Source organism: Barbatula barbatula, assembly GCF_947034865.1.
Source record: "Barbatula barbatula genome assembly, chromosome: 6".
Lineage (NCBI taxonomy): Eukaryota > Metazoa > Chordata > Actinopteri > Cypriniformes > Nemacheilidae > Barbatula > Barbatula barbatula.
Window position 1 is genome coordinate 20032212 of NC_136765.1, and position 18920 is coordinate 20051131.

At 38.3% G+C, this 18920-nt stretch overlaps 1 protein-coding gene across 1 annotated transcript in view; it reads left to right on the forward strand.

Moving 5' to 3' along the window:
• sorcs3b (sortilin related VPS10 domain containing receptor 3b) overlaps positions 1 to 18920 on the forward strand; it is a gene marked incomplete at its 5' end in the record, with an annotated part of 41494 nt that overhangs the window by 13547 nt on the left and 9027 nt on the right. The window contains 16 exons of the mRNA XM_079459358.1: positions 2398 to 2497; positions 3493 to 3651; positions 3831 to 3904; positions 5874 to 5938; positions 6782 to 6900; positions 7883 to 7972; positions 8060 to 8239; positions 8776 to 8922; positions 9938 to 10040; positions 10757 to 10833; positions 11012 to 11103; positions 13958 to 14065; positions 14504 to 14621; positions 15490 to 15623; positions 16899 to 17012; positions 18708 to 18879. Coding sequence (XP_079315484.1) covers positions 2398 to 2497; positions 3493 to 3651; positions 3831 to 3904; positions 5874 to 5938; positions 6782 to 6900; positions 7883 to 7972; positions 8060 to 8239; positions 8776 to 8922; positions 9938 to 10040; positions 10757 to 10833; positions 11012 to 11103; positions 13958 to 14065; positions 14504 to 14621; positions 15490 to 15623; positions 16899 to 17012; positions 18708 to 18879 — 1852 coding nt within the window. The remainder of the gene's footprint in view (positions 1 to 2397; positions 2498 to 3492; positions 3652 to 3830; positions 3905 to 5873; positions 5939 to 6781; positions 6901 to 7882; positions 7973 to 8059; positions 8240 to 8775; positions 8923 to 9937; positions 10041 to 10756; positions 10834 to 11011; positions 11104 to 13957; positions 14066 to 14503; positions 14622 to 15489; positions 15624 to 16898; positions 17013 to 18707; positions 18880 to 18920) is intronic.

Below are 18920 nucleotides of genomic sequence, written 5' to 3' on the forward strand. Positions count from 1 at the left end.
AAAACACCTTTCTCTGGCTTTTTATAAGTTACTGAGAAACTCCTCTTACTTCTGGATGCTTTTTTAACTTCTGGATTAGACTGCTGCAGTGCATTTCTCTCTGGCTGTCTGAGAGAGTCTGTTTTACAATTCTCTGCTCAACTGGGGCTCTTCTCACTTGGGTATTTCCGAACAATTTTATCTATTAAATCGGCTCCTGGTCAAATCTACAATTCAGTCCCATTAATGTACTTTGAATTAATTTTAAAGACCCCAGACCCTAAATTTTTAAATGACTATCTCGTTCCCGATGAATAAGCATGTTCCCTCTACTTTTATGGTTCTATAGTTTTTAGTCCCGTTATGTTAAGATCAGTCAAACTTTAGTGTTTTGAAGATAAGACACTGCCGAATTTCATTTAAGTCAGCTTTAATGACAATAAAGCATTCAATTATTACTGTAGTTTAGCAATCTTTAACATTTTACTAAAGTCATCTTTCTGCATCGTATCCTAAATTTTATCTCTTTATTATATTTGTATATGTTTTATATTTAAGCTGCAATCCATAATGTCTTAAATACAAACAAAAATCAGTTATTGAGCAGGTACATTAAACAACGGTAAACGTATAATAATAAATAGCAATCTTTCGGGTTTACAGGTGAGGTGACGACTTAACGTTAAATGTCAGTTTGACGTCATTTGACTTAAACCCATGTAAATATATAGTACGTAAAGTAACCTGCAATTTTATGCTTCGAAAATACATGTTGAGGTAACGCCAGAAGTTACAGATTGCAGATTGGAAGTATCATAATATCAAAAATCATTGCTCTTACAATGTTTTTTTCCCATAAAGAACAGCTAAATAAATTGTGTGCATTGAATTGGAAAAGGCAACCACAAAGACTTTTGTTATTGCCAGCTAATTAGCAACATCAATACAGCTGCCGAGATCTAGTATTTGGATGGACTGTTGTCCATTTTAATGAAAATAATAAGAAGGACAATGCTGTCATACCTTGACTGGCCACATGATATGTTTTTGCGAGACATGAATTGTTCAGTCCAGTGCAAAGCAAAATGACAGCATCCTTTATCAACATGCCATCACTGCAGACCCACACGTACACACAAACACTCACACTGCAATCACCTTGAAGGAAGGCTTTGTTTAATTTCTTTTTGGCTGCGAGCCCTGATGAGATTTCCTCTCCTGGTGTGTGTCACTCGGAGAGAGGACCGAGGTGGGAGAAAAAAACAGAAAGCCATTATCAAACTTCCTCAAACAGAAATGGCATAAACAGGAAATGAGGAAGAGGAAAGTGGTGGAAATGGAAGAGCTGATGAGAGAGAGACTTGGGAGAGCAAGTGCAGACAGAAAGTTGAGTAAAGAGGTGGTAGTGAGACAGAAAGTCACAGCATCGGAGTGTGGGGGGGGGGGGGGGGGTAGTGGTGGTATCATGTTATTAAAAGAGGTGGATGTTACAGCTCAGCTTGCAGGCTGTAGCAAATGATGTTGGTAATAACAGTATGAATGATTAATGAATGTTGCTGTTGGCAGCATAAGGGGGGGATATGAAGACAAATCACGACTCATTCAGAGGAGCTAGTTAATCACACTCTCCTGTGCTCAAAATAAAGACACATGCTTGAAAATATCCAAACTTCCCATGCCGTGTGTAAATACACACATGTACACTCGCATGTGTTTGTCCCACGTAGAGAAGTAATGTACTCTTGAGTACAATGCAGGCGCTTCTTGAGCACAGAGACACAGGGGCTAATAGGACCAGAAACGACGGAGGAGCTCTTTGGGCACTCACCATCCTTTGAGGGTGCTCAGTGCACCATCTTCCTCTTCACCTGTGCCGCTGTACAGCAGCTTACACATCCCAAATAACCTAAGCGGCTCAGAACGACCGAGACTCAGAGAGAGTGCGGTATAATTGTATGTCAAGATGGTAAAAGTGTCAGTGTAAGAGCGTTCTCAACGTACACAGAATTGAGCACTCCAACCGATAATGCTATAGACAATACGCACGTGCGCACCCCGAGCGCCACAGCACGTAACTATCTGGCTCAAAACCATTAGCGTTATTATACTTGGAAGAGTACGGCAGACACTCCTGTCTGCAGCCATACATGGCGGAGAAGAGACAGCGTTAATGAGTTCGGATGGAACGGAGACACACACACATACACGACGGAGAGGAATTTTAGCTTCCGTTAATTACGACAGCAACTTTCCAAGCTAAGCTGCAGTGCCGTGGTTAGCGCATCCCGTTTCTGACATTTCAATGCTTGTGCAAGTGAAGAAATGTGATGAATTTCTAGTTGTTGCTTAAAATTTTGTGCTTGTCCTGCCGGTGGACCAAACTTAAATCAAATGTGAGTGTATTTTTTGTTTTTGTAGGTCTGTAGATTTCGGGGCAACATATGAAAAGCTGACAGATAAAGTGATGAGCAGAACAATGCTGAGCTATTTATACGTCTGTCCGACCAATAAGAGGAAGGTGGGTTTGTCTTGTTACATCATGAACATTAAAACATTTATAAATATAAATTTACATTTAAAGAGTTTATTTTCAAAAACAGATAACTCTAATGAAGCATTTTCAAAAATCATCTAGGGTGGATTGTTTTGACTATGTTATAATAAAAAAATACAGCTAACTAACACAGTAAAACACAATAAAACCATGATAACACAATACAAAAGACAATGCTAAGTTATCTGTATGTCTGTCCAAACCAATAAGAGGAAGGTGGGTTTGTCCCAATACATCATAAACATTAAACAATAAATATAAGTTTAGATTTGAAGAGTTCATGTGCATTAAATAGGGATGCACGATAGATTATCAGCCATATCGGTCTAATAAAATTATAATTTAGGTCGATATATTGTAGCCGATAAATCATTTGCTCTGGTTAACTTCTTCAGCTGCACGCTGCTCACAGTTAAAATACAGTCCAGTGCTGTCTTTCTGTCATGATCATTCACTTACTGCTTACTTACGTATGTAGATACAGTATTTATGAGTGTGTAAATGATATGGGGGAAAAAGCATATTGTTTGAATCAGAATGCTGTCTGATTGCTTTCTGTTGTTAGACATGTGGCTTTTAAGAACATCTTTCTGTGTTGCTCTGGATGAACATCTATAATTTATTTATTAAATAAACTTTGAATATTAAATAATTATCGGTTATTGTCATAGGCCAAAATGTACATATTGGTGCATCCCTAGAAAAACAGATAACTGTATTAAAATATTTTCAAAGATTTCGTTTTTTTTTGTTCCAATTAATATCAATCAAACTGCAAACTTTTTTGACTACGTAACAAAAAACAGATGATAACAATAAAAAAACAAGATTAATGAAAACGTATAAAAACTTCTTCATAAATTCAAATGAACTCTTCATTTATAATATGAATTAATAAAAAATAATGTCAGTAAGAAAATGTAAAGCTTAATTCTGCTGTCACTCTTTCTCCCGCTCAGATCCTGATCTTATCCGACCCGGAGGTGGAAAGTAGTTTACTCATCAGTTCCGACGAAGGAGCAACTTTTCAAAAATTCAATATTAACTTCTACATTATGAGTCTTCTGTTTCACCCTACGCAGGAGAATTGGATACTGGCTTATAGCCATGACCAGAGGGTATACACACACACTCACATATGCATAGAAACACTCACACATAGCCTCAAGAGGGTCTAATTGTAAGAAACAATTAAAAGCAGATAATAGGGATAATTAAGTGTGAGCAAGATAATTACCTCTGTTGGCTGTAGTTAGGCATCTTACAGTGAATGTGTGTGTTTTACATTTGAATGTAGCTGTACAGCTCAGTAGACTTCGGGAAGAAGTGGATTCTTGTTCATGAACGAGTAACTCCAGGGCGATTCTACTGGTATGACTCACACACACAGAAACTGAGGAGTAATATTTTTAATAATCATCAATCTCACATATCACGCCTCCAGTGTAATTTCACACTGAAAATGAATCTGACGCAAGAATTTAAATGCACGCATACACTCCATCGCATGCTGAAAATTAATCTGATATTAATCCCACACTCGTCTTTACCCTTACATCTGATACTGATATTTTCACATACACATAAACACACTAATATATCACAATGTTACTCTGTATGTCTCTTTTCCTTTCCCTTCTCTCTCCCTATCTACCTCACTCTATCTCACTGTCATCACTACATGTCTCTCCACCGTCATATAACCGTATGTGTGGAATTTTGATCGGGTTTTATATTTTAATCCCATCAGTGTGAGATTGTGGGTTTTGTGTGGACGTGTTTGTGTGGGGTGTAGTCAGAGTAACTGGTTGCCTGTCACATGCTCGATGAGCTGTAGAGACAGCCAACAACATGTCTGTACCCCTGGGTTTAACATCCCTATACACACGCACAAACTGAGCAGCTCCTCTGCATTCCCCAAATATATATATAATACATCTTGCTTTTACTGGTTCTTTCTGCGGCACACACACTTCTTCTGTAATGTGTCAATGAGCCCCGCGGTGTTCTTGGTTTGCAGACTGGAAAGTGGAAAAATTTAACCTCAAGCTATAAGGGGCTTATTTTCAGACTTGGTTTGTGAGGGATGTTTAAACCCGACTGAGATAATTGAAGGGCGGTTTAAACTCAGGTCGATGTCAAATTCAGACCAAAGTTTTAAGAGAGGGTTTCACGTTAGACTGGGAATGAGAGATGGTCCAATTCAGTCTGATATAAAGGAAGGATTGTGTGAACTGAGAGTAAGAAATACACAGAATATTAGAAATGTATTTTAATGTTTCAAGCGTCGAATGGTGTACAGCTCCTTTCCAAATCTTAGCCTTATAGCTTAAGCATTTCAACTCATTTGATTAAATTAAATTAAAGTTTTAAATTTAAATATCTAACAACCTCAATCTGAACTGAAACATCTCCCAGTATAAGATTTTGAAAGCAGTTTTGGTGCTAGAATAGGACTGAGATGTTTGAGTTTAATTTTTGAATAGAGGGGGATTAATATTATACTAAGACAGATGCCGTTTCTCAATTGCAAGAACGCAAAGAACAGACTTGTGTTCTTCTGGAGACTGGTCTTGTAAAGCCGCCTCGGAAAAACGAACTTGGATAGACGCGCCGAAGTAACTTTGGGGATTTCAAGCAGATTCCATATGCACGCAAGGCTGCATACGATGCATCATTGATATCAAGAACACAAATCCGGGTACTTTCATGCATTCTCTGTTCTTGTGTTCTTGATTATTGGAACCGGACTTTGGCGTTTTTTTGACGGTAGTGACATTCACGTAGAGCATGAACACAATGACCACTGAAGAACGCATTTTGAGAAACAGCAAGAGACAGTTGTTACAACTCTTGAATCTAGAAACGTGAGTTTGACAGAAATACTTAAAAGGAGAAAATAAAAAAGAAAGAAAGTTAAAGGAAATTGATCTTTAAAAATGATGTTTCAAATCCAAAAAGACATGATTGAGTGTTTGTAGACTGTAAATAAGTTAGAAATGAATGTGTGTATTATGTTTGCAAACATGGTTTGTGAGCCTGCAACTGCCAGGGGTGTGTGTCTGTGATTAATTGCCATCAGAGCAACAATAAGGTTTCACCGCAGACAGACTGTCTCCTACTGGAGCAGCTGAATTATGCTGTCCATCACAACCCCTCCATCCTTCCTCTCTCCTCTTCTATCACTCCATCACTCTTATGCTATTACCGTACTCATCTCTCCGTCCCCTGCTGGCACCTCCTTTTCCTTCCTTCCATCATCGTCTCCTCTCCACTGGAGCTTTTCCTGATTGTTTTCCTCTTTCCTGTTCTTTTTTGTCTTTCCTTTTTTGATTTTCAGGGCGCTGAGTGGTCTGGATAAAGATGCAGATCTGGTGCACATCGAGGCCCGAACTGACAGTGGACGTTAGTCTCTCTTTCTTGCCCACTTTTGTTTTATCAATTAGATTTTGTATGTCCTTCTCGTTGCTTCTTTTTCATTCTGCTTTGCTCTAGTTTGTCTCTTTCACTATGTTTTCTCCCAAATGTCTCTCATCGTGTCTTTCTTATTTCCTCTCCAATGCCTTTTCAACAGTAACTCTCAATGGTTAATGGATCTGCTTTTGCTCTGTCAGACTGTTGGGCTTAGAGCATATCCTAATGGGAGATTGTTGGGCAAACACTTTTAAAGCAAATCTGAACCAATAAAACTGGCCTGACCAACAAATTCTCTACATGAGTGAAGGAACAATTTAAAATGTGATCTGTGTGATGCGGAGGTAACATCAAACTAAACAGTTTTTGTAGGTTCTAATCTCAAAACTTAAAACAATGGCTTATTTTCCCAATAGCAAATACAAAGAATTACAACCTTTTCTTTATATCTCCAACACATCATTAGCAAAGCATTTGCATTTTGTTCCGTGTATAATTCCAGTTTGTTGTTCCTGTTTGGATCTTTGACTTTTTTTGTCTATCTCTTTCTGTTTCTTTTCCTTGACTTTTTCTTCCACCCCCTCTTTCTCTCCCTTCTGAGTGAGGATGGATAGCTAGTAGAGAGACTGATAATGGAGAGCTCTGATTAATTTGGCTAGACAGAGATGCGCAGGGAGTGTGTGCGTCGGCCCTTCATAGTGTTTGTTGTGTGGGCGTTTGTGTACTAGAGAAAGTGAAAGAGATATTGATCATCTTTTTTTGGGTTGGTATAGATCAAGGCGTCTTGTGCAAAAACGTGGCCTGTGTTGATAAATCTATGTGTGTATCTCACAGAAATGCAGTATATTACCTGTCGAGCCCAAAAGTGTTCGGAGGAGGGTAGGCAGTATCCATTCAGTGGCCGAATCGACACCAACTCCTTGGTAGTGCAAGACCAATACATCTTCTTACAGGTACGAAAATGTGTGTGTTTATTGTACAACTTTTACGTCGTAAAGCTAATGCGTGTACATGATGCAGACAGACGTGGGACATATCAACAGTGTGCGTGTGTCACCATAATTGCTGACTCTTTTTATAGCTCTCCTTTTATCTCTGCCAGTGGCCGTGTAAGTGAGTGATAACCATTGTAAACAGCCTCTCCTTCTTTAACGGGGTCCAGGGGAGGACAGGACAGCGTTTTGAGCGTGATTCCCTGGAAACCTGGACCCTCCTCTATCAATACAAGCGACTTTCTTTTGACTTTTGTATCTTGAAGCTGTTGGATTTGAGTTGACAGAGAATAATGAGGTTATCGATTCAAAAAGCGCAGGGACAAGAGACTGTCTGACACCCGGTACCTCACAGGAAAAACAGCGTAGCAAAACACAATCCTCACCCTGCAAAAGTGAACACGATGTATCATTCTGTGAACATGTAAGCTGTATTGACACTGGATCGATTTGGGCATTAGCACCTTAATACACTATGTTTGCTGCTTGATAGCAAGTCCGCTTGATTTGGGAGACTGGCGATAGTTGTGGAAGTTGTCACAAGAACTCAAGAACGCAAGGTTTTGAGTGAGAATCAAAGTCAATTCACACACATGCTTATCTTTTCTAACAGGGTTTTGCATGTTGGTTTCATAATTTAAATAATTTTATGCTTCGCACTTAAATTACAGTATCATCACTTTTTTTAAAACCAGACTTTTAAGTTTCAAATTAAACCTTATTCTCAAGACAAGTCCGTTTTTTATCCATTTTGAGTGCTACTTTTTTGTAGTCAAGAATTCAAGGTGTTGGTTTCGAGTGTCTTTACCCAATGAATTCAGATTGTGTGTATGATAACTGTGAAAATGGACTTCTGACTGCTACTATATATTTCCACACTAGCAGTGTTCTTAAATGTAGTCGTGATCATTACTATGCACCCTCTGACCTTTGCGTCTTTCAGCTAACCACGGCTGCAAGAACTACGTACTTTGTGTCCTACCAGCGAGGGCCCTTCAGGACCATACAGCTCCCGAAATACTGTCTACCCAAAGTAAGATACATGACACAGCACTAGCTGTCAAGAAAAGTTGTCAGACGAAATGTGCGCATGTGGCTTTAACAGCTGTTCCCCGTACAGGACATGCACATTGTCAGTACAGATGAGGGGCAGGTGCTCGCAGCCGTGCAGGAGTGGAATGAAAATGACACCTACAGTCTGTACATCTCTGACACGCCCGGAGTCTACTTCACGCGCTCACTGCCTAACCTGCGCACGTCCCGCGGGCTTGCCGGAAACCTCATCGTTGATATCTACAAGGTCTGATGAAACAGAGCTTTGATGAAATATGGATGTGCAGCCTGTCAGAATTCTGGGCGCTTGCCAGTAAAATTGAAGTCCTGTAATGTTCACAGTAATACAGTACATTTTTGTAGAGTTAGAAAACTTTTGTAATTAACATGGCTTTCTTCAGGAATTTGGGAAAGTGGAACAGTGAACAGTTTAATTCTGTGCAAAAGCAGTGTTTGAAGTGATAAAAAAAACACTGTGTAGAGAGAGAGAGAGAGAGAGAGAGAGAGAGAGAGAGAGAGAGAAAATCTGATAATTAGAGTAAATAAAAACACTCAAAAACTGAGGCGTAAGCAAAATGTGCAATAATAAGGATTAAAACAAGGATTATACAGAAAGGCATAGAATGCGATATAATCTTCCTTCCATCATTCCTCATTTCCATCACGCATTGCCAATAAAATAACACTTCATTTAAAAATGATTGTATTATTGTTACGAACACAGAGAAAAATACTGTTAGCATTTTTTCAGATTCCTAATTCATTGTTTCCTGTCCTGTGAAGGCGTTGGGTGTAAGTGGGCTCATCATAGCCAATAAGAAAGAAGACACACAGATGAAAACATATATCACCTACAACAAAGGGCAGACATGGGCCTTACTGCAACCACCGACAAAAGATGCTACAGGAAATGACATCAACTGCAACCTGGTGAGAACCACTACCTACTAAACCTTTAACTTTAAAGTAGCCATACGCACATTTACAAACACAAAATGCACTATGTGTATAATTATCTGTATACAGTTTATGCATCACTTATAGACACAACCAACTATGTCTTATACGGTATACTCACACGCCCCAACTCAATTACAGTAAGGCAAATATTACAGTGTATACACGTTTCACTTGTGAATCATTTATAACAGTTAAGTCGTACACAGAGGAATCCCTTTATTCTCCCAGTGAGTTGCACGGGTGAACCATGAGGTAGCACACACTAGGTCTGAATTCAGTCCTGTGATGATTTGATTAAGACACACTACCTTCCCTCTGTCTGTATAATGACTTTCACTGATGTTTTACACTGTTCTGGAAGATTGGTGATTTCAATTAAGACATAAATTGAACAACTGGAGTTCATTTATCAGTGGATCTTAGAAAACCTTAATTACTTTTTCTCTGCTGCACCAACAGACAGCAAGCTTTGTATTTGCACATGTTATCATTCTTTAGAAAGGAGATGAAACACATTTTCGTTACAGTCTTCGTGCTTTGGGTATTTTGGGACTTTAACCCACTTCTAGTACAAGAATTTTGAAGCATGTATGAGCCATCCAGAGAGAACAATATGTTGATGAATTTTAAGCTGCTTATACGTGTTCAATTATATTTGAACTGTACTGATTTGTGATGGACGTTGTGTAAAGGGGAACTAACAGAGAGCTTGCATACACTAAATTCTGAGTGGTTTAAATCAAATACATTTTAAGGTTTCGCAGAAGCTGTATGATAGAAGATTTGATTTTGCGAGTTTTCAAAAGAACTGGGTCGCGCTAATTGTAAGGGGTGTACTAAAAATACGGACTGAAGCTGCAGAGAATCCGAAACGGATTCATTTGCACAGTTTTTGAAAGCTGTAGCTTTGGTCTGTTCAGATTATGTAGATAAATGTAAATATATTGTCATGTGATTTAATACGGTGTGATGTTCTCATTTTCAGCCATCTTGCTCCCTGCACCTTCACCTGCAGATGTCTGAAAACCCTTACACACCTGACACTATCTCCACCAAGCAATCCGCTCCAGGGATTATTGTGGCCACAGGTGTGTTTGTAACTGTGGCAGTTGCTTTTTCGTGTTTTATTCTTACTTCTTTGCGAGTACATTCTCTGAGGTGTTCTTTGGTTTTTGGTTTGAATGTGCTTGCTTTTAAACACATACAATGGTCACATCATGAGCTTTCAAATTGTTACAGCCTTGCATTTCTGCCACTGAGTTTTGGTTGTCATGTTTAGAACAAAAACTAATTTCGCTCTGTTCTTCTGCGTTTGTCAGACTCATTATGAACTTTTCTTCGAAACTCAAACCCAAATGGTCCTCCCGTATGAGCTTAGATAGATGCACGCTCAGAAAGTTGGCCATGCGGGGCACGCAGAAAGTATGACCGCCATCTTCCACATTCATAATTGCCTGTCGTGTCCGACAGCTGTTCCACAATAACTTTCACCTACTCGGAGTGTATAAATACAGAATTTGACAAATTTGTTTTTTGTTACTGCCAGCAAAAAAAAAACATGTTTTTTTCTCATTCAGTCATCATCAGGCTTTGTGAGATGTACCTGATGTTTAACACAGCAGATAATCTGAACCAAGTATTATAGATCATATAGATTCAACATCATACATTTTATGCTTCAGAGATTGTTTATAGTACCCAGAAACACATTTTCTTTACACTATTATGCTTTGTATTTAACTAATATATAATTTCCTTATCAATAATCCATCCGAAAGGTAACCATCCAAGTTTTCCCTCTCAGGTAACATTGGTCCTGAGCTGTCCTTCTCTAACACAGGAATGTTTATCTCTTCTGATGCTGGTAACACCTGGAGACAGGTAAACAGCTTTTTGTTCAAAACAAAGATATGTGAGTTTGAGCTGTAATGTAGCCTAAGGAAATTAAAACAACATTCTTGATCACCTCTCCAACTACCTGACAGTAACAGAAATATGACAATCACTAAGAGATGCTGTCTCATATTACTCATATTTACTCTGGAAATGCTCTCTATAGATTTTCGAAGAGGAGCACAGCGTTTGGTTTTTGGACCATGGAGGGGCTTTATTAGCTGTTACCCAATCTGCAGTTCCCACACGCTATTTATGGTAAGACACCCCACACAAGCATCCATATCCCCACAAAAAAATAAGTAGACTGCTTCTTAAAAAACAATGATAAAAAATTATACTACAGTATAAATCTTATTGCGTGTATGTAATAGTATTTAGTTACACAAACACTAAACTAGATTATACAATTTTCTTGCACCCATTTTTTAAGTTCATGACAGTTCATCTCTAACTTTTGGATGTTTTACATTTAAACTAAGTTTTAGAAGTTTACACATGGTTGAACTAAAAGCTTTGAGATGGGTACTGGCGGATATAAACAGCAGGCATTGGGTCTTATCATATCAAACATACTGAATCCTTTTAGAGGAAGAGTCTGTCATGGCTTTGTAGTGCAGGTGGGTTTTTTGCCAGGGCTTTTAAGCTCATGTTGGGGGGTTAAGGTTTGAAGCATAGGTGGAATTCGGAGTTTCCATTCACATGTTGTTCCAACCACGTCGCAGCTTTGATGTGCTAAGCTCTGAAACATTGTCAGGATCAATTAGGTTGCGAAAGATAATTTGTATCCTCATGTGGTCGGTTAATGTTGGAAAAGAAGTCAGATCTGTGCGAGTGCGTCTGACTGTCAATCCTGGTGACTTTGACCCACATTTACACCAACAAACATCAAACCAAAATAATAAAGACTGCTTTTCTTTCCGAACAAAAAGATGGCATGAAGAAACTTTTATATATGTCAAAGAAGTACTGGGAAAGCAAGGTTGAACGCACTTTAAGTGAAGATAAAGTAATAGATGGATGTCTCGTTGTTATAAAAGGATTAAAGTACATGTTTTGTGTTTACAATATTTGAAAATATTTTCCAGTACACTAAATACGTGTGAAAAGACTTAAGACACATGTGTTTTTTGTTTGTTTTTTAAAGCAAGTAATAGACAGTGTCTAACCTTTTTTAACATACATTATCATTCTTTGTGAAGTAGTAGTAAATTCTGTCTTGTTTTTTTAAATCACAGGAAAGATCATTGTCTACTCTATTGAGTAAAGTGCAGTTTAGGCCCATTTTTGTGTCGAGCAGCCTCTTTCCGTTCTTGCTGAGCTAATTTCTTGAGATCCTCTAATTCTGGTTGTGCCCAGTAAGGAAATGGTTTTGATACCTCTGGAGGGTAATTGTGTTTTCCAGTGAGATGTCTCACAGTGCTTTTCAGGGGTTCTCCACAGGGCTGACGCCTTTGTTAGAAATCTGGATCAAATTTTCTGAATTTCTTTATTGCTGGACCCTTATGAAAGTCATTAGCTGTGGGTGTCCATTCAGGAGTGCACCGAAAAGATCCAAGAATCAGTCTAGATTAGGCACTCTGGGATCCACCACTGGGCTCCGGCACTTGCTTGTTGTCACATCTTCTTTGAGCTGTTTACGAGGAGGTTCCTCGTTGTTGGAATGCATCATGGATGGTCCACGTTCATTCATCTCCAGATGTGTATTCACCTACTATACATGTTACCCTCAAGAGGTTTTCTGCTTTCATGCATTGCTCCAAGAAGGAATTGATTCTTTGCAGACTTAGGGTTTTGTCTTCCGTTGGGTCTGTAACTACAGCCAGTGCAAGGTTTCTTGTTTCTTTTGGGAGTGCTCAGTGCAATTGATTTTGTCCCAAGTCTAAAACAGTCTTCGGTGCCCAGCGCCAGCTTCTGATGGAGGAAACTTCTGTTGTAAAAGTGGTGGTCCTTAATGCAGTCCCTGGACGGAGAATGAGGCCTTTCCTTCCTATAGGCCATAATTAAAGTATATTTTGTTGAAAATATATGTTCAAAACACACCTTCCTCAGAATGACAACTCAACACAAGTTCAATAATAACAACTCATGTTGTCAATAATAATGTATTAAGTTTTATCCCTTGCCTGTCTGACATTAATTTGAAATGCTTCATTGATTCAGTGCTTGGTAAACAAACACACTAGACATTTTATGGCTGTAATTTTAAAATTGAAAAAAATAATTTAGACAAAATACGCATTAAATTGGTTTAGGAATTTGAAATGCAATATTAATACATAAACAAATATGGGAGTTATTAAAAGATTTGCTACTGTATGAAACGTTACATTCGTGGAAAAGGTGCCGTATTTTTAGCAAGACTCACAGGCTCACTGCAGTGTCTTTGGTCAGTGTCTAAAACAGTCTTCCAACTGATATTCATATATACCGAATATCACCTAAAACCACCTTTTTCAAATGTCCATTTTGACCATTTGCATTTATCCCCATTCATTGTAATGGCAGTGGCACATCATGTTCATATCTAATAATGTCATCAAAAACAACACGCAAAAACGTGCAAGAAGACTATAAATTAAATGAATAAAGATTAAATTACTAAATATGAAAAAGTCACCTGGACAAGATGTGAACTAGAAAGAAGCTTTGAAATAATTGCCAGTGAAAAAAACAGAACACTAAACTATAGATGCACTATAACATTGCAACATAATAAACATTATGCAAAAAAAATGAAAGAAAAAGAGCGCATAATGTAGATGCGTAAAAATAGACTGAATGTGCAATGAGACAATCTGCATTTTACATGACTAAAATGACTAGAGGGTAATATAAACAAAAGTTGTTTATGGTGTATGATTTTGTCTAGATATTTTTCAACAAGCATATATTAGATTTGATTTTACTGTAATTATGCAGATGTAGCCCACATTAAATGTTAATGCAGTGACTTCGTAATGACTTGTTTGTGGATCCGCTAAATATTCTCAGATGACTGAACAACTGCATCGACTAAGTTTGACAAATGTGCTATGTACAGTATATTAATAAGAATATAAATCTAATGTAGTTCAATGGTGAATTGATAAAGGTGTTTGTTTGTTTGTAGGATTAGTTTGGATGAAGGCAGGCAGTGGGATAGACTGAGCTTTTCATCTACTCCTCTGTTTGTTGACGGGGTTTTGATGACTCCAGAGACGGAAAATCACATCATTACGTAAGAAAGCTCATTTGCACACTCGCATTGCAGATATCCACCTCATCTGTTCGATCACACTGATCTAAATGGTCCAGGAGGTGTCAGTAATGAACACGGCATCATTGTTATCAGTTTAGATCTCGGCATGAAATGACTTCATCATAACTCTGCATGTCTGAACGGTTATCTTGATAACTTTATACCTTGATCTATTTACTAATAGCATCACAGTTGTAGACACTCCTTTTTATGTATCACCTGTATAATATACTTTCTTTCCGTTTGTTTTGATTCAGACTTCTTCTTTGTCTTTCTTTCCTTTTATTAAAAACCTAAATGTCACATAGATGTTGTTGTTCCTCATATTTTACAAGACTCTTCGATTCTTTGCGGTTGCTAATTGACCAAAATGTAAACAGGTCTTATTTTCACTCTTAAGTGTCTGTGTCCTCTTAGATTCTTCGGACACTTTAGTTACCACTCCGACTGGCAGCTGATAAAGATTGACTACAGCTCCCTGTTTGGGCGGAAATGCACAGAAGGAGACTTTCAGACATGGCACCTGCATAACAAGGTTGTCACCCAACATTTATCAGCACGCCTTACGGTTCAGTCTCTGTGGTGAAGAGCTAATTCACTCACTCAACATTCTATATGAGTATCTTTTGGAGTTGAATTCACTAATCGGGGTAGTACAGAAGTTTATTGTCACCTCTGGGGTAACATGTCCAAACTGAGTGGAGATTAATAGAGTCGTAATGGATTTTTGGATGAATCTCAGCTCATCTTAGTTGTGACATGTTATCCATCAGCCTTGACTTTCACTTGTACTGCTTTTTGGAGTCAGCATCTTTTTCAGGACATGTCTGTTGCCTATGAAGCAAAATAGACATTTCAAAATTCTCACTAACTAGCTTTCCTTAGCTAAGCAGGAATTTAACTGTCACTGGTAACGTGAACCTGCATTACCTGCTTTTAATTCAGTTCGATTTTTAGAAACTGGGGGTGTATATCAATCGTGTGTATATTCAGGGTGATCTATTTTTTGAGGGTGCACCAGTGTCAGTCCTGGCTCATTTGGCGCACTAGTCTAGATAATTATTTAAAGAACACACAAATGTACAACGTGTTCGTGCATTATTATAATTTGGAAAAGAGCCTCTTGGATAACTCCTTTTTGTGAATAATTGGAAAAATGTCATACAGAAATTTGAAGGTGGCTAGATGGTGAAAGCATTTTTAAGTTTAAACAAATAATCTGTGTAAGGTTTCATTTGTTTGGGCTGACTAAATATAGACGTCAGATTACTACTATATTTAAGACACCTGGTTTACCTCTCATTAACTGTGCAACTAAAAATCAAGCTATTGACTTGGGGGATAAGGGTGGGTAATGCATGGGTGTGCATGTTTGTAAATGTCTGGGTGTATGTGTGGTCCAGGGCGAGGTGTGTGTGATGGGAGAGAGACAGGTGTACATGAAGAGGAAGCCGGGCACACGGTGCTCTCTGGGTCGAGAGTATTCTCGAGTCGTTTCAGCTGAGCCCTGCATCTGTAGCCTCTATGACTTTGAGTGGTGAGTCACACACGTACATGCACGCACACACTCACACACACACACATAGAAACACACAGTGGCAGCTTTTCCAATAGAGTAAGTGAGTGACAGCAACTCCTGCGGATCAAAGGACTCAGTGTTGCATGCAGAGAACAAAAGCTGCAGGGATCCAACCAATTATACATATTAATTAAATGCCTTTTGAATGTAGAAACCACGGTTCCTCCACATAACTTCTTTGCAAAGCGGTTTATTCGTGCACTACAGGATTTTGTTGCAGTCAATAAATTAAATTGGCCTGTTTTTGAGATTGCCAGAGTAGAAAACACAGTAAACAGTGGTGTGTCATAATCACACTGCTACACTGATGACGTTGATATTTTTCCGAGGCCACTCTGCTGGACACCGACGGAGACACACTCTCATGCTGATCATAACGACGACATAAATCTCCCTTGTACCGCACACAGGCTCCATTAGTAGTCTGCTTTCAGGCAAAAATGAACGAGAGCCTTAGAAAATTAGCGTACTGTCAAATGATTAATTATCTTCAAATGAATAAGTAATGAATATTTAAATGGGTGATAAATGTGGCAGTGATCTGATTAGCCTAAAGGAGCTGGTGTTACTGTGTCTAACCCTGTTCCTATGAAGCACGAGTTAACAGAGCGGCGCTGAAAGTTTTTACATCGCAAACGCTCCCACCAATCACATCTCGGAGCCACAGTGCTGCCGAAATGAGCTATGGAATGAGGAGAGCTCGTTTCAAAGCGTTATAGATCTGAAGCTGACATTTATTGTCGAAAGTGGCTGTGTCTATCATTGCTTTATATTGTACCGAGTCTACAGAAGTAATATAGGGGTTTACAAAAAGGGTTTTACAGCCTGATCCTATTATAGGACAGTTTTAAGACACACAATGAGCTTTTGATTCTTTAGAAAGCATCTTGTGCCATGTGTGTCACCCCTTCAATCCGTTTCATCAATTGAGCTCCATCTAGCTGTTTTTTTTCAACAAAAGATCATTCCTGTTTGTAAATTATGCCCTGTAATCCACTGTTGCTCCCCAGATTAAAAGTCTCTGAGCATAGTTTCAACACTAATGCTAACCAAATTAAGACGGCAGAAATGTCACAGTATTTGCTTAACATGATCGATCCTTGCCGTCACTTTCTTATTCTAACGCTGTAAAACATTAGGAATCTTTATTTATAGAAGGTTTATCAAGCCACTGTTCTTGACTGTAGTTTAAACAAGATGAATAACTGAGGTTTTTATGCAATTTCTCTGCAGTGATTATGGGTTTGAGAGACAGGCCAGTGGAAAATGTGCACCTGCATTCTGGTACGATGTGAATTTACCTTCGCACACCTGCAGCCATGGACAGCACTTCCGCAACAGCACAGGGTAACACACATACATGGATATATAAATAGATACACACAGGCAGCTAAAACGCATGCAGGCATAAACTAAGTCGGTATCTTTTTCTTGTTATGACGGGTTCTAGCTGACTTAATAAATCAGTCCTGCCTAGCATATGTTTACCATATGTAGCCTGTGTTTGTTTATGTGCGTGATATGACACGTGTAAAAAAAGCATCTCCTAAAGATGTTACCATAGAACCAAATATGTCCCTATGCATTACCCAACATCTGTCATCTGCTGAACTTACTGAAATAAACAAAAGATGGTTTTATTTACATTGGGGACCATATGTCCTGAAAGCAGCTACAGTGGTACATTGTCATCTTTTGTTCCCTTGTTAACTGGTACTCACAATTCTGTCATCTCGCATAGGCAATTTTTTAAGTGAAAGTGAATAAGCATTCTTTGTTTTATTTTCACAAAAGCAGAATAGTAATATGGGTGTGGAACCGATACCAGGCTGAAAATCATGGCATATCTCTCTTTTTAATTGTCAGTATAGAATATCTGTTTAGTGGGGGACACTTAATAATGACGTTTACAATAATCAGAGTAAGGACTTAATCGCACTTTAATCGCATGTTTACATGACATGGGAACACCTCTTTACTCCTGTTTTCATGAAAGTTTTATTAGTCTGATTATTTGCTATAATACACAGCCAAACGATTATCTCAGACTAGGGATGTGCAATTAATCGAAAATTAATTGTCAATTTTAGCCTTCATCAATTATAAAAACTCAATAATCGAGGTGTCGCATTCCATTTTGCAAGGATCCTCTCTTTCTTGTAGTATTAATCCACAGCGCGCCTTTTTCTTTACAGTGGTTCTGCAGTGCTATTTCTTTACATACATTTTTCAGTTAAATTTTTCAGTTAGAGTTTAAAAGCAAAGTTTTCTCTATTTTCTATGTTGTTTTAAGGGTTAATGAGTAATAGTGTTAAATATTCGGCAAAAAACTGTGGTAAACTCTGTCATCATGTTCGCACTGTTTCTGTAGGAAGGTAATGAAGAGAGACTGCTCACAGCGAGTTGTGTTGACGGTAAAACTTCAGACTATCATGTTAACCATGAAACTGGCTTAGGCCAAATATAACTTTGATTATGCTTACTGTGATTATGAGCTTAATCACATTGTTTAAATCAAATTATTGCGTTTACATGATATATAGTGTCATCACAGTATTGCCAAAATCCTATTATTATCGCATTAGGAGATTGCATGTAAACGTAGTCATTGTCTTAATAAAAAAGTGTAAAAATGTAAAGGTCTCTGTGAGGGTTAGGTTAATAGCACCAACAAAGAGAAAACAGAAACAGCTTATAACTTTATTAGAAACATTTTTTTGTATGTAAAAGCAGATGGGTTAAGTCATTATGTCATAGTACTCAACGTGGTCTTGTTAGTTTATTATGAGGAAACCTGAGAACGCCTACAAGAGAAATTTATTTATATATTTAGAGGAGAGTTTTAAATTTGATTTATAGAAAATACTAAATGATGCCTACTTAAAAATGCAAGAAGGTTTCTGTAAAGGTTAGGTTTATACGTGTGGATAGGGCTAGACAATAAAAATCCTTGACACGTCCCCATGAATGGGTGTGTGAAAAATGTGATAAGTGAGAACAAGATTTTTTCTGCTAGTAACAGTCAGCACCATGTGTGTGCAGGTACCGAAAAGTGATGTTGAATAACTGTAGAGAGGGTCTGAAGGATACACTGAGTCCCAGAATGCAACAGTGTAAGCCCATTGCTCCCAGTGGGTTACAGTTGAGCACCAGCAACTCCCAGCTCACTGCTGTACTGGGGACCAATATCACCTTCAGAGTAACATTGCAAAATGTAAGTTAGCACAAACACAACAGAGGAAATTCTCTCCCTCA